The sequence below is a fragment of the Microchirus variegatus genome (assembly GCF_963457635.1).
Source record: "Microchirus variegatus genome assembly, chromosome: 8".
Taxonomy (NCBI): Eukaryota; Metazoa; Chordata; class Actinopteri; order Pleuronectiformes; family Soleidae; genus Microchirus; species Microchirus variegatus.
In genome coordinates, this window is record NC_139809.1 from 12073758 (window position 1) to 12089392 (window position 15635).

At 40.1% G+C, this 15635-nt stretch overlaps 2 protein-coding genes across 2 annotated transcripts in view; both read right to left on the minus strand.

Moving 5' to 3' along the window:
* carmil2 (capping protein regulator and myosin 1 linker 2) overlaps positions 1-1437 on the minus strand; it is a gene marked incomplete at both ends in the record, with an annotated part of 35726 nt that extends 34289 nt beyond the window's left edge. The window contains one exon of the mRNA XM_083893766.1: positions 1410-1437. Within this exon, the coding sequence (XP_083749892.1) occupies positions 1410-1437 (28 nt within the window). The remainder of the gene's footprint in view (positions 1-1409) is intronic.
* Positions 1438-2933: 1496 nt separating this feature from the next.
* Positions 2934-11393, minus strand: ctcf (CCCTC-binding factor (zinc finger protein)). Its single transcript, XM_083893592.1, has 16 exons — positions 11260-11393; positions 9139-9310; positions 8882-9006; positions 8693-8779; positions 8383-8562; positions 7830-8042; positions 7550-7712; positions 7164-7334; positions 6926-7059; positions 6693-6813; positions 6404-6553; positions 6154-6314; positions 5829-6011; positions 5589-5721; positions 5185-5433; positions 2934-5003 (listed from the first exon to the last, which is right to left on the minus strand). Exons 2-16 carry the CDS (start codon positions 9296-9298, stop codon positions 4744-4746), a joined length of 2490 nt encoding a protein of 829 aa, XP_083749718.1. The 5' UTR covers positions 9299-9310; positions 11260-11393; the 3' UTR covers positions 2934-4743.
* Between the last annotated feature and the right edge of the window lie 4242 nt (positions 11394-15635).

Sequence of the window (15635 nt, forward strand, 5' to 3'; positions counted from 1 at the left end):
CACACACACACACACTTCTGCATTGAGCACTTTCCCCTCCCCGTCTCTTTGCTCGTGAGTCACCTTTGCCTCAGTCACAGAGTGGAAACACAGCTGTTGAACGGAGGACGCGGTGAAATTTTCAACTCGTTTCTGCAGAACAGATTTGACAGTTTTAGGTATTTTTTTTAATGTTGTTGTTTCCATCACTAAAGTTGTCAAACTGTGAATTTCAATTGCGTGTGTGCAATCGCCTGAATGTATGAGTTATCCTATAGTTTCACACTAACGAGGCATTTATATTTACATCAGGAGCAGGTCTTCTCTGCAGAGAGAGTGTTTTTTCTAATGAACATACTAAACACCAATTTAAGTTTTAATGATAAACTGAAGGCTGCTATAGTTTCTTATGAAGCTACGACACGCAATGTCACCAGTAGATGTTGTTAAATCACACACAATGTACCTTTAATACTTCAACAATTTAATTTGCAGCAAAAGTGCAGTTGTAGTTTTCTGTTTTGTTAGACACACGATGCTCTTTGTAAAGTATTTATTGCAAAAAAGAGGCAGATTTAATAAGGTCAATCGTCTTGCTGCTCCCTTTCATTCAGAAGATGGGCATGTTGTTATTTTGTGTTAAATATACGATGTATATGTATATATATATATATATATATATATATGTATGTATGTTTGTATATACATACATATACATACATATACAATACAAACATACATACACATATATACATATACATATATATATACATATATGCATATACATATACATACATAGATATATATACATACATATAGATATATGCATATACATATATATACACACATATACATACACATATGTATATGTATATATATATACATACACATATGTATATATATATATACATATATGCATATATATACATACATATACATACATATATATATAGATACATATATACATATACAAACATATACATACACATATGTATATTTATATATATACATATATATACATACATATACATACATATATATATATAGATACATATATACAAACATATACATACACATATATATATAGTAAAAACCAACTGAGAAACCACCCGTGTTCATTCTTATACAGTTCATTTTGCATCATAAGTTCATTTTGCATCATAAAAACATTTATGTTGTAAACTTTTAATCATTCCATATTCAAAGAAACACTTTTATTTTGAAATTAGGTTAAGTATCATCATAAATACTATTATTTTGATGTATTTTTCTCCCAAAAAATTTACTTTTTCCACTTGACCAGCCTCACACTGTCCTATTTGCCTACTACATGAGACTGACTTCATTTAAGAGCAGTGTCTGGAGTGAAACTCTCTCTTCCCTGATGAAGGTACCAGAAAAAGCACTGATGTTTGTCGTCTGTTTCTTACCCTGCAGGTTCTGAGAGGCAGAGTCCATCCTGTGGTCGTCGGTTAACGCTCCAGACGTCCGGCTGTGATCATCTGCTGCTCCTCGAGCTCCCAAACACAGGTGACATTTGCTCAGACTGAATTATCATCATCATCATCATCATCATCATGAGCAGGAACTATAGAGGGAGGTGCACAAAGCAGACACAGATCACACACACACACACACATACACGTGCACACAAAACACCACCAGATTTCTGTCTAACAGATGCACACTTTCTGTTTTGCCGTCTGCAAACGTCACCTCTTGATTTTGAGGATGCTCACATCCTGTTCCATGAGTCACTGCTGTAGTGAACATAGAAGTGAAAAAGCAGAGACGGTAACCTGGTTTCACCTCGCACAACGATCGGGGTCAGGAAGTGAGCGCTCGGTGGTGAAAACACTGACACAGTGGGACAAATGTGTCAAAGCACGCGTCCACGATTACCTGTAAAGAGAGGAGTTTCACAGCAGAGATTTCATCATGATTTATCAGAAAAGGCACAGACTTTACTCTATAATTATAATGACAATTTACTCTTTATTTATTTTCCTAATTTATTTGTATTATTTGGGTTTGTGTGCATTTTGTGTGACTTTATGTCTACAAAAAATAATTAGAAATTCAACGTTAACCATGTAAATGAGGGATTACAGGACACAATCAGTGACATGCACACTGTATAAAAAAAAAAAAAAGTTGAGAAAAATTGCAAGGCAACTTACTGCAATAAATTTTTGAGTTTACAGCCCAACAAAAGATTGCAAAAGTTCCATCAACTAATATCATTTTGTGAGACTAACTTAAGTAAGTTAGAGTTGTGACAACTCAAAATTCTCTTTTCAAACAGTTTGGCAAACCAAACTTGTTCAGGTCATGTAAAAAATGTATTAAAAAATAAATAAAATTGCAAGTTTGTAATCTCATCCAACAGATGAATATTAGTCTATTGATTGCAACAAGTTGTCTTGAAATTTTGAGTTTTCCTTTTTTACAGTGCAGTACAGTGGGTGCATGCACAGCTGGTGCATTGCGACATCAAACCACCAGGGGGCTCCAAAGCACGTGTAAAAACATTTAATCAGCTGTGTTGGATAAATGTTTCCAGCACAAAGCTCCAGTTAAAGCCCTGCCTTTCTACATGCACAACAGTATGAGTGTTAACAGACATCACATGTGGTTGTGTGCAACTCTTGTTTATCATTTACCAAAAACAGTGCTACTGCAATTCATTTAAAACTCTTAAAACACAATGGCTGCGACAACACCCATTCAACCAGTCATTCTAATGATTGGTCAGCTTTTGCAGTGTTTTTTTTTTAACAACATATCTTTAGTTTGTGGACATTTTAACAACTTTATCATTAATCCAGTGATGTTCTCATCACCAAACTTGAATAATCACAATGTTTTTCAACCATTTCTGAGGACCTCACAGACAGTAAACCTGCACCGATGAATGAAAGAACATGAAAGAGTCAGGCAGAAGTCGTAGGCGCATTAGCATTTTTATTTTTTCCCCCCACCCCATCGTGGCTGTACAGTGTTTCAGCTTCAACATGACAAACTTCAGTTTTTCTTGCTCTTAAAACAGGGATGTGATAGAATATTTAAAAAAAAAAACTGTTCTCACGTCACCGCTAACAAAACAATGGAAGAACGAAAAAATAAAAAACAAACAATGCTGCTGCTGTGAAAACAGTCCAAACACCCGTTTGCCATCTGTCCGTCTGTAGAGCTGTAACACGAGTGACCCAGAAGTGACTGTTATTGATTTTAGAGCGTAAACCGTTTCCTTTGATTCATTTCTGTAAATAGGACCACTTCTATGTATATGGTTGTTTTTAAATAGTTAAAGTGAGCTGATCTTCTTTGGCGTCACATGGAATCTTAGTTGGATGATTATTTAGCTGATGATACCAAATAAAAACATTTGTCTTTTATATTTTGTAACAGTGGATTACGTCAAATAAGACTATTTAAATGCACCGACATAATTGTATACAAGAATGTACAAACTGATCTCAGGAGTAACTCTTATCCTTTGCTTTCAAACGTCAAGTATGAATAATTAGCTCTCAAGTCTCGACTCTAAAAGGAGGCAACAGAAGGCATATAGCTCATATTCTCACTTATTCCTCTTTTACACCAACATTAGTGGCTATTTTGTTTTTAAACACAGGTAAACATGCTAAAAAAGACTGATCGGCACCTTTTTAATTTAGCGGTATAAGAGTATGCTCAGCTGTGTTTGATTTGACATGCGGCGAAAATGTACAACACACAACCGAGGAGAAAGCGTCACGGCAATAAAACGGTGAAATTATGACTCCGCCTGCTAGTGATGTTTACGTTATTTCTGATATCGGAGACAGAGCCGATAAAAAACCTGCGTCAATTGCGGAGTGATTTGATCCAAGCGTGAAAGCCAACCTCTGTTGCATCCACTTCCAAAGCCAGATGTTAGCGTGTGTTCGTAGGTTTTTCTGACCAGTGGAAAAAGCAGCGTTAGAAATAGAATCTTTCTGAAGTCTTGATGTACGGTTAGCTACTTACATCATGTGTTTACACACAGGCCACAGAGCAAGGTCGGAACTTTTAGGGCGGGAAAAACAAATCATTGGAGCGAGAGCATGTGATAATTTCAGAGGCAACTTTAAGTACCATAAACTATGTCTTCATTAGGGGAAAAAAACATACATTTTATATTATATACACACAAATGAAAAAGGGTATGGAAGTTACAAAAATAATCAGGAAAAATAAAGTAAAAAGCAAAGACAGATCAAATCCTGGTGACGGGAGCAACGCAAAAAGAGCAGTGGATTAGTTTCTGACTGAACTGTAACTGCACAGCGTGTCAGCGTGTGGGCAAAGACTGACACAGGATGTGGTTTTTGTAGACACAAGTAGCAAAAAGACAATGACTCATTCAGAAGATATTCAAACAGAGGAAAAACAAAACAAAGCGCTTTGAGAGCAGTAAGCAGTCAGTAATAAGCTCAGGTATCTATACATGATATTGGAAATGACACAGGATCTGATGTGTGTATGTCTATATAGGACCCACAGTGTGTATAATGAATACTGTGGTGACTGTGGGAAGTATTTACATGCTGCTTCCTTTCATTTTGCATGGCTGTTTTTGTGTCACCAGTTTTTTTTTGCATCCTCTCCAATGGAGGTAAAATGGCTGCTGTTAAAAAGCACATAAAGATGGGACATGAAGGCCATTATTGTGGAAATGTTAGCTATAGACAGGATCAGGCTACGTGTGTGTGTGTGTGTGTGTGGTCTGCGTGTTTGTGTTCACCGGTCCATCATGCTCAGGATCATCTCTGGTGTCAGATCGCCGTTGGCGGCTGCGGCGGCAGCAGCAGCTGCCGTTTCCTCGTTCACAGCCAACTCTACAGTCTCCACCCCTCCCTCATCCAGCCCTACCCCTTCCACAGTCAGGGCCACGCCCTGATCATCCAGAGAAGTCTCTGCAGAGGCGTCTCCCTCCTCCTTCACGATGATGTTCTCCACTGCTCCTGTGCCCTCATCCTCCACCTGAATGATGGCTGCAGCTGCAACGCACAACAGGACGATGAGTACAAGCTCTACGAGGCGGATTTCTTGACGATTTACTGCTACTGTTTTCTTTAAAACTATACTTCCATCTCACAGCCTTTCCAGACTGAAAAATTAAGTTAGGTAAATCATACGGAAGGATCGCAAACAAATGAGCGAAGGCGACCGTGTTCTCACCAATAGTCGTCGTCTTGGCGGCCGCTCTGACAGACTTGCTGGGCGTAGGAGTCTTGGGGGCGTTCTTCGGGGGTCGGCCTCGTTTCCTCTTGACTGGTGGCTCTTCGGGGGCCGGTACAGGGATGGAAGCGGGGGCCTGGTCCAGCTCCATGGTTTCTGGATCCTCGTCTTCCTGCAGCATGGCTGATTCTTCTTCCTCCAAGTCTTCGTCCTCGTCCTCCTCGTCGTCAAGCTCGGCTTGATCGTCCTCTGAACGACGGGGAGAGAACAACACATCAGATAAGCTAACGCTAACTAAGAGGTAGCGGTGGAAATCATCATCGCCTTATACATTACAGAATCAACATTTTGACCCCACCCCTACTAAACAGGATGCCGTGTTAAGAGTAACATTAAATTCTCACCGCTGTCACCGTCATCTCTCCTGCTCATCATCTTCCTCTTTCTTCCTCTCCTCCCCTTCTTTGGAGACGGAGTTCCGTTCTCGGCCTCGTCGTTCTCGCCGTTGCAGTTCTCAGCGTGGCGTGCCATGGTGTTCTACGAGAACACGACGTTAAAAGAGTCAGCTGGTGGTTTCTTAGCCTTAGCATGCGTTCAAGTACGTAACGATGGGTAAAGAGAGAGTAAAAGAGAAGTGTCATTACCCTGCGGGTGAAGGTCTTGCTGCACTTGGGGCAGACATGGGTGGTGGGGATAAAGCTGGGGTCGTGATAGCGTTTGAAGTGCATGTCCAGCAGCTGCTTCTGCCTGAAGTTCTTTTCACACTGGCTGCAGGCGTACGGTTTCTCTCCAGTGTGGGTTCGACGGTGCATCACCATGTGTCGCTCCTGCGCCAAACGCAATGAAACACACACCATTTAGAGACTATATAGCCATTCAAATGATATGGTAGGTCTGCTTGTTATTGCATCAAGATTGCGTTAAGGCTGGAAATCTAAAAGTCAGATTATATAAATAAAGAGTTCTGACCTGGCGGCAGCAGTAGTCACACAAGTCACATTTGAACCGCTTCTCGTTCTTGTGGGACTTCTGGTGCTGGATCAGAGCGTAGCGTTCGTGGAAAACGGCGTCGCAGTAACGGCACTTCTTCCCGGTCTCGATAAACGAGTGCTGCTTACGCAGATGGACTCCTGGAAACGTACAAAGTCAACACGGCAAAGAAACAACAAAGCAGTAAAAGTAAATATTGAGTGCGAGTGTGTTTGTGTGTGAGATTTACCCAGGTCACTCTTGCGCGCAATGACAGTGTCGCAGTGTGGACAGTGGAATTTGGCCACGTTCTCTGTGTGTTTCTGCAGAATGTGCATCTTCATGGTCCCACTCTGGGTAAACCGTGCGTGGCAGATGTAGCACTCATAAGGTTTCTCTCCTGTGGGAAAAAAAATTGAACACATCCATAGGTTTATGAGGAAATTCATTTTATATGACAACAAAAGCAACTGATATGAGCTTGAATGCATCATCAGCCTTCACTGCTGCACACAGCAGCAGTTAGAGTGCAGTCCTACCTGAGTGCGTCCGCATGTGTCTCTTCAGCTTGTACGTGTCTCTGCTGGCGTAGCTACAGAGACTGCACTGGAACGGACGCTCGCCAGTATGGGATCGGATGTGACGCTTTAGTTTGCTCACCTACAACACAAACAAAATAAATCCAGTCAATAACAAAACAATTGTGTTTGTCTTTCTGGTTGAGTAGAGGAAAGTAAATAGACCGATTTCAAGAACATGAAGCACGTCCTACCTCCACGCTACAATAGTCACACATGGAGCACTTGAAAGGCTTCTCGTGTGTGTGTTTGTAGCGACGATGACGAACCAGCTCGCCGCTGGTCACAAAAGCCATATCGCAGTCTGTGCACTTGTGTGGACGGGTTCCTGCACGCGGAAAAGACGACGTGGTGTGAACAATTATTGTCTCGTCTTAAAATATCAGCACAGTTCCAACATTTACATGAAGATATGTTTGTGTTAGTGTGTACCGGTGTGGGTGTTGAGATGGTTTCTTAGCAGGGTGACCGTCCTGAAGGCTCTTCCGCACAAGTGGCATTTGTGGGGCCTCTCGTCGGTGTGGCTCTTCATGTGTCTGTCCAGGTTGGAGCGGCGAGGGCAGGTGTAGCTACACAGCTCACACTGGAACGTCTTCTTCACTCCTAAAAACATTCAACAGCAGGGTTTGAATTAAACCCCCGCAGCCATAGTGCGAGTAGAAAACCATAGTATACTATATAACTTGTAATTGGAGCATTAGTAAACCCAATATTCACTTTTAGCATAAAACAAAGGAATGGAATTTACTAAACACTAAAGAAACATCATGCTACACATTATAAAACAGCTATATTCCTACAGTTAATCCGTTTCTTACCTTTCTTCTTGATCTTTGTAGGTTTGGGCGGTTTCATGTTGCCAACCACTTTCTCAGCATTGACCTCAGACAGAAGACCCTCCTGCTGCTCTTCTTCAAAGTCATAGACGCTGACATCCATGTCCTTGTCTCCCTCTCCATAACGAAGACGGCTCTTTTTTACCTGGAAAAAAACACCTCTGTTAGTCAATAAAAATCTACACTTTCCCTGAATTACTTAAACAATTAAAATCACATTTTTAAAAGGATTGACCATCCATACCCCGCAGTCACAACCTACCTTTTTGTTCCTCCTGATTGTTCCAGAAGGAGGTTGGTAATCTGGGTCTTTAGACCAGGGTGTGTCATCACTGTGAGTCTGGATAGGTCCATCTTCCACTTCTTCTAGAATCTGATGGCCCACCTCCTCATCTTCTTCTTCATGGTGGATCCCTCCTTCATCGTCTTCTTGCTCAACTGTCTCTACCTCCCCATTAGCACCAACTTTGACTACCTACACAACAAATGCAATCATTTTAATAAAAAATAAAAATAAAACTAATCACCAATTTCAACAATGAGCAGTTCTGTCACTTTAAGAAGAATGCCAACCCCCTTTCCCATATTTTTTTAGTATATGTACTCCAAGTAGGATTGGGTCTGACATCTCTTGGTTTTCTTGATGGGTCTGAGACCCAACTTTCAAGCAATATACTAGACCTGAAAAACCCCTACATTACATTATTCAGAGTGGAACTGTGTTGAAGTCTCTGTTTCTTGGTTTAAGCAAAAAAGATGGCAATCATGACTTCTGTGTGAAAAGATTTAAGTCAGTTTCAGTGGGGCTTAATTACCTGAAAGCCCTCAGGCAAAGGCAGGGTGTGGCAGATGACCGGGTCCCCGTCCTTTGACATCGCATGGGTATCAACATAAGTCCCTTGTTGCAGGGCTTCCACACTGGTGGCAGAGACTGGCACCTGGACAAGCTGGAGCTCACCCAGGCCCAAAGCTGCTTGCTCCTCCATGTTTACCACCTGTGAGCAGAGAAACAATGGTCAGCACATTACAATATGAAAGTGACTATTCTCTTCACAGAGCATGTGAAGCCAGCATTCTCCAAAGTTAAAAAAAGATACGAAACAACCGAGTATGGAATGCACCTACCTGCAGTGTGATGATTTGAGTCTGGTCCACTGTTGTTACAGTTGCTTGGTGAGCTGCCGTCGACCCCCCCACTGAAGCTTCCATCACCTACAGGTCAACATTATGTTAATAGGCTGATACATAAAGGTCAAGAAATCATGACCCCAAGACAAGAGTGCATTGCCCCGCAGCTAAGACTGGGAAACTTGCCTCGGTCTTCATCTGCAGGAGAGTGGGATCGAGCGATTCCATAACCATCATTTCAACCCCTCCTCCACCGTCCCCAGCTTCCATTAGCTGCTGCTGGGTGGCTGCTACCATTCCGTCTTCATGAGCTGAAACACAACATTGAGGGACAAAACTTCTGATTACATTCTCTCCAAATAATCAGCAAAGGAAATGTATAACATTCCTTTTTTTTTTACAATTAGACTGTTGAAAAGAATCATATGTCAATTTGTAAAAACCTTGCTCAAGGACTCCAGCTTGTGCGTCAACCACGCCCCCAGCCTCAGCTGCTTGCTGGAGGAGGTCAGCAACCATGGCATCCTGGCTGTGAATGGACTGGATGGAGGGGTAGTCCTTGGCCTCCATCACTCCCACACCCTCTGCCGGGCCTCCGTCCATGTTGGGTAGGAACTGTAATATATGATTTTGGATTATTAAACCTAATCTAATCTAGCAACTCTTTCAAGACAAATATATCAAATGATAGTCAGGGCTTTAGCGAGTTTAATACCCCACGCATCACTGACAGTATTAACAGTTCTCTTCCCCTAACCTCTGTATTCTGGTGGATAGACCTGCGAGAGGGGAGAATATTGTCTGAAACATTCACTTGTGTGTTACATGATTTCATAACAGCTCCCCTCTTCGTTTGTGTTCTTCTGGTTGAACAGCTCAGAATGCCCTATTTCTTTTGAGTATTCTGTCATGATCATGAGAAGTGGTGCAAATTAGGTCACTCAGCATTTAGATGTAGAACTTTAGCTGAACAGGCTTTTGAGTTCCACCTCCTAATGTTTACAGATTGGCGGGGCTTCCCAGTCATGCACAAAATGGTGACTGCAATTATTTTTTGAACAACATCATGATTATTTATGACCATTCACAGCAACAGGGGGGAAAAACACAACTCTGTAATCGGTTGTGCTACATTGGTGCTAATGTAGATATCTGCATGGTGGAGGTTTTGTTAGGACACATTCAAAATGTGTTGTGTTGTCTAGCAGGCTGTGTAAATAAAAAATTAAAGATGACATATTTCAATGTGGATCTTTGCTTCCCTTATGTGTCAGTATGTGGTCCTCTGGGGGAAAAATGTTGTCCACTTATGACATAACATCTACTTGTCTCCATGTACATGTTTTTAATGTTGTTTAATAGGTGGAAACCAGAACGCTTTGTTGGTTCACGGCCTTTCGCAGATGCTTTAATGACGGTACAACACATTAACCACACTAACATGGCAAAGATAACCAGTGGCCAATCTTGGGACTGTCGCCTCCTTTGCACAGCATTTACAAAGCGGTATTTTTGTAGCTCTCCAAGCCGAGTCGTAGAGGGAGCTCTCTGCTGTAATATGTGCATCTGTGGCTGTGAGACTCTAGGTGGGCTTTAGAGACCAGCGGGCGACGTGTGCAACAACAGCTGCCAAAGTCGACCACTGCTGCGGCGACAGGAGGGGGAAAGGGGCGCAGCACTCGATGCTGGAAGAAGTTCGTGGGGAAGACGAATGGTGCGTTCGGTATCGGGGAAATCGGCAGCCGTCGCTGAGATCGTAAAGGATCGCTTTGCCGTGGAAGCCTCGTCATTCCTTCGTTTTACCCCCACCACTAGCTTTAGCGTCGCATGTGTCTGAACTAACCACATCGGCGTTGATTTCGACAGCAATCTATGCGAAATCAACCTATTCCGCTTAACGTAATATTGGAGCGTACGTGTATTGGGCTAATAACGGATGTAGCGGACATGTAGCAGCCGTTACTGGACTGAGGGGACTGGGTGGGGAAGGGCCTTGGATCCAAGCTAACCGTTAGCTAGCATCCGCTGCTACATGCAACTTAAATAAAAGGTCCCGCCTAGCATTATGTCGAAAGTGGGACAACTGCTCGATAAAAGACGCTATAGTGTTTGTCCGTCAACATATAATAATTTACAGTACTACACAAATGCGTATTTTATGTGTTTTACTATGCGTATGTTAAAAGCAAACAAAGCTGCTAGCGTTAGCTGCGCGCTATCACTTAAACCCGCCAGTTTTCCATGTCGTCAAGGCTGTAAAGACGAGGAAACAAAGAAGCGAGAAAATGGACGCCTCGGCCTAAATTCTCCAACCAAATCGCCGAAGTGTTCTTAACTGATCTCCGCTGCTATTTTAACAGATGGCCGTGAAATGCAGCGTGTTGTGCGACCGCTTATGAGAACTACTCGTATTTAGGCGTATTTTGACGGCTTTTTCGATAACGATAGAGGGAGACAAACACTCTCCGACGAGCTGCCCGGACCCAGAGCCCCATCGTGACACCTAGAGGCCGATTAAAGATCCTGCAAACTCCCCCCTTATCAGAAAAGTAGTGATACTTTACCTCTTTTTTGTGTGTTTTCCGTCCCGTTCAACAAGACCAAGAGCACGGGGTGTCTGCCACAAAGTTTAACAAGCCGCCAACAAATGCAGGCTTCTTCGCAGTTTGTTTTAATCCCTCTCCCGCTTTAGCAGAGTAGCCTCTGCCTCAAAATGGCAGTTTGACGCTCAGTGCGCCTGTGCGGCCGCTGGGGGGTGGTGTCGAAACTTCTGCACTCACCCTGATTGGCCAGGAGGGGCGCCCCATTGGAATACACTGAGAGCAATTTATCACAATGTTTGGAAGTCCCTGGCAGTTTTTTTTTTTTTTTTTTTTTTTTTTACAACAATGAAAATAAAACACATTTTTAAAAAAGTTTTATTTAACTGACGAGGCAGTACTTACATTAAAGTGAGTGCATCTGTTAAATGTTTAGTCAGACGTTAAATAAATTAAAATGCAGTAACAAATAAAAAAACATGTAGACAAACAACAACACAATGTGCATTAATAATAAAAAGGTTGATATATACTATTGTAACAGTGCACAATAGTCAAGAGTCCAGTGTGAGCCCTGTGATGTGGCTGAGTGCACACAGTGTCTGAGTTAAGCATTCTGCTCTCAAGGACACTGGAGTATCAATAGGTCGTGCATAATAAATCCCTGAATGCAGCAGAGTTTCTACGTTGTGCTCCCTGGGGAGGGGAAAGGCTGTGGTACACATGATCATTAACTGAATGTATGTCAAATATAAGGACACTTGTGAGACCTACACAATAAAACCCTTAAATCTGTGATGTAATCAAAGGAATGAAGTCCTTTAATGTGTTGGTATTCAAGTTTAGACCCTATTTTCATTTGTCTATGAAGTATATTTAAAAAAATAAATGGTCACATGAGCTGGGAATAATTGCCAACTGATTGAAACTGATAATACTTTATTTTACTCAATAAAATGTGCATTTTGAAATAACTTTCTATACATATACATATTGAATACATATATATATATTTATGACACACACACACACACACATATATATATATTTAAACTGATAATACTTTATTTTAGTCAATAACATTCAGTGACATTATTGTGTGTGTTGAGTGTGCATTTCTTTTAAACTTTCAATATATATATATACACATGTATATATACATATATATTGAATACGTATATATATTAGAAACTGATAATACTTTATTACTCAATAAAATTCAGTGACATTATTTCAATATGCATTTTTTTAAACTTTCAATCTATATATATATACATATATATATATATACATATATATATATACACATGTACATATATATATATACACATGTATATATATACATATATGTACATATTGAATACGTATATATATATATATATATATATATATATTAAAAACTGATAATACTTTATTTTACTCAGTAAAATTCAGTGAAGTTATTTCAGTGTGCATTTTTTTAAACTTTCAATATATATTGCTATATAACTGTATATAATTTGGTATGTATATATATATATACATAGCAAATTATGATGTATAATGACAAACACAGTGGTATTCAAGGCAGATTTTAAACATTTTTAATAGTTTATTTGACACCAGAATACCTGGAAATATACAGTTTATTTAAAAAAAAGTAAAATAAAAATAATAATAAAACATTTTTCTCCATTGCTGCACAATTTATCAAGCCAATGGAAGGAGAAAACAAATAATAATATATATATTTATGTATTTTTCTATATAATGTGACACCATATTTTTCCACTCACTGCTTCATTCTTAAATAAATGACCTTGTGTTTGCTATCATCAAACTTTGAGGCACTTGAACGCTGCGAGATGCTCCGTGGCTGTCGAGGTAAAGCTGCTGTCGTAAAAGAAACTGAAAAGGTGAGTGGGAGTATAGTAAATAAGTGCGTACAGTGGCAGCCGTGATCGTATTTACACAAACAGTGAGTCCTCGACGTCGCTCTATAAATTAGATAATTCCAATGACACTGCGTTCGGTTGTATTGAAGACGTATACATACATTCAAATGAGCAGCTGCTTGTCTCTGATCATCCCCTCCCAACACAACATTAATCATTCATTATTGCTTTCAATTGACATGCCTCTGTGGCACCTATAGAAGAGGATTAAGGAAATGTAAATTAAAAAAAGATTAGATTTTTCAATTCTTTCCAATTCTGTCCGTCTTTAATCTCAGGAGATTAGGTTTTGTGAAGTGACACGTCCCTAATCCTCTGTAGAGGTGATCTCATCACTTATACTGCCGATGTGGTTTTTTGATGAAGTCGATTCTGGTGATTCAGGTTTGGCACATTGTTCATTCCTGAGCATTCTACATACAGACCAAATGTATCTAATTATAACTACTGTGCGATTTTGTAAGACGGTCAGTGGTATGAACGCTTAAACAACAACAACAACAACAACAACAAAAATAAAATAAGATACAGCAAGAAACAGGGCCTCAACTTAAAAGGTAATGATTAGCAATAAATCATAGACATGGCCCTTATGGGGCAGGAAACAGTACAGGTAATATTCAGAATGATTCTTTTACAACTAAAACCTAACTAAAACGACATCTACCATCACTGCTTCACACTGCGAGGGAATGGAACTGAAGACTTTCAACTCCGAGATTAATACTGTTGTGTTTTGAGAGGAGAAATTAAAAACTGCTTTTGTAGTTTATGACATCTAAGAGAGCAAATTAAAGTCAGCATTATGTATAATCTGTGTTAGAACTGGGTATTTTTCCCATTAATAAAAGTGCTGTGCCAGCTTTGAATGACTTAAAGTCATTGGTAACACTCAAAATGGCAAAATGGCTGCCATGGAAAAAGGCCTATGGGCTTTAAAGAAGAACTCACAATATAGCTTAACGCATAAAATGTCACCCTGACTGGGACAAAAACTAAACCAAATGTCACACCATGACAGCAACAGAGTCTCAAAGTTGTATATTACAAGCCGTTTTCCTTCTAATGTGTATGCAAATGAGACAAATATGCTCTCTCCAGTCCTCGGCCTGAGACGATTCCGAAACTTTCGCCTGCATTAGTGAAACTATGTGGATAACTTGCAGGACTATGAGTAAAACTATTATTTCATTGATCAGGGCAACTGTGTTTGTGCATGTTTTCATCATCCATTTACTACAAAAGACACATTCTTGACTCATTCCATTTACCTAAGCTCAAAATGTTGTGTTTTCTTTGGAAGCAAACTGCAGTCACCATGTTATTATAGCATTAACAGTTCAGATGTGTTTTGCTGTGGTCGTCTGAGGTACTGAAACTGTACTGTGTGTCAGTGAACGCCCGCTGTACCAAGAACCAGCCTGAGACACGGGACGCTCACACAGATTTAGCCACCAAAAACTCAACTATCCCTTTAAATAAATGACTCATAATTATATTAAAAAAATCATAATGTTATAATTTCAGAGAGACGGGTTACTGCATCATATGATACTCATTACAAAATGTTCATATGAGTCATAATTATACAGTATTTGATGTGGCAACACTGAGGTCAGTAACTATGGTGATTTCCTGTGGTTAAAACAAGGGCAGCAGCATCATGTGATCATGTTAATATGTGTCGTAAATGGCATAAACATGCAAAAACACACCAGTACATCTGGGATCAGTTTAAATTGAATTCAATCCAGTTCTTATCCAGATATTCGCATTCAAATAAATGTAAATGAACCAGACGAATGGGAATTCTGACTGATACTGAGCTGGATTTAAAATGAACTTGTGTAAACCCAGTCTTAATAATCAAAACAAAGTATCAGCAGCTCCAGTCATCATATTGAAGCCCGCATGCAGCAGTTATTCACCCTTCAAACTGGGAAAACACAGTAAAAAAAAAAAAAATGCATCAAAGTATACATTTAAAAATTACAAATCGAAGAATCGATCGGCTTGTTAAAAGTCACAGATTATTAAATCCCAGTGGCATATGATAACATACATTTCCATTAAGAGGAAGAGCAATGGCACGTTATTGTTTAAACCACTCTCTGTGCAGATTTCCTTTGTTGGCATCGCGGCGGCAACATTTAACACAAAGGCCCTAAAACACACTGAGAATGAAACTCTGTCATTTTGAATTGGAAGATGATTCACAGTTAATAAGCCAGTGGTTGCAGATGTACATTCAGATATATATATGTGTGTGTGTGTGTGTCAATCGATTCCAGCTCTTTGTGTGTGTTTCTTCTACATCCTGGGTATCCTGTAAAGCACGGTGAATCACCCAATGCACTGTGCACTCCATTCCAACAAGAAAACTGTTGTTTTGCTTTGTAATGGCACAAAGTCCCTGCACCAGAGAGAGAAAATCCATCGAGAGAAATCTGCATTTTTAACACCACA

Excerpts from the sequence above, each read along its gene's own strand:
- ctcf (XM_083893592.1), bottom strand. The coding sequence starts at position 9,298 with ATGGACGGAGGCCCGGCAGAGGGTGTGGGAGTGATGGAGGCCAAGGAC. Across the intron at positions 8,563-8,692 it reads CTCAAATCATCACACTGCAG|GTGGTAAACATGGAGGAGCA; the intron begins GTAGGTGCATTC and ends CTCTGCTCACAG. Across the intron at positions 7,335-7,549 it reads TACAAAGATCAAGAAGAAAG|GAGTGAAGAAGACGTTCCAG; the intron begins GTAAGAAACGGA and ends GAATGTTTTTAG.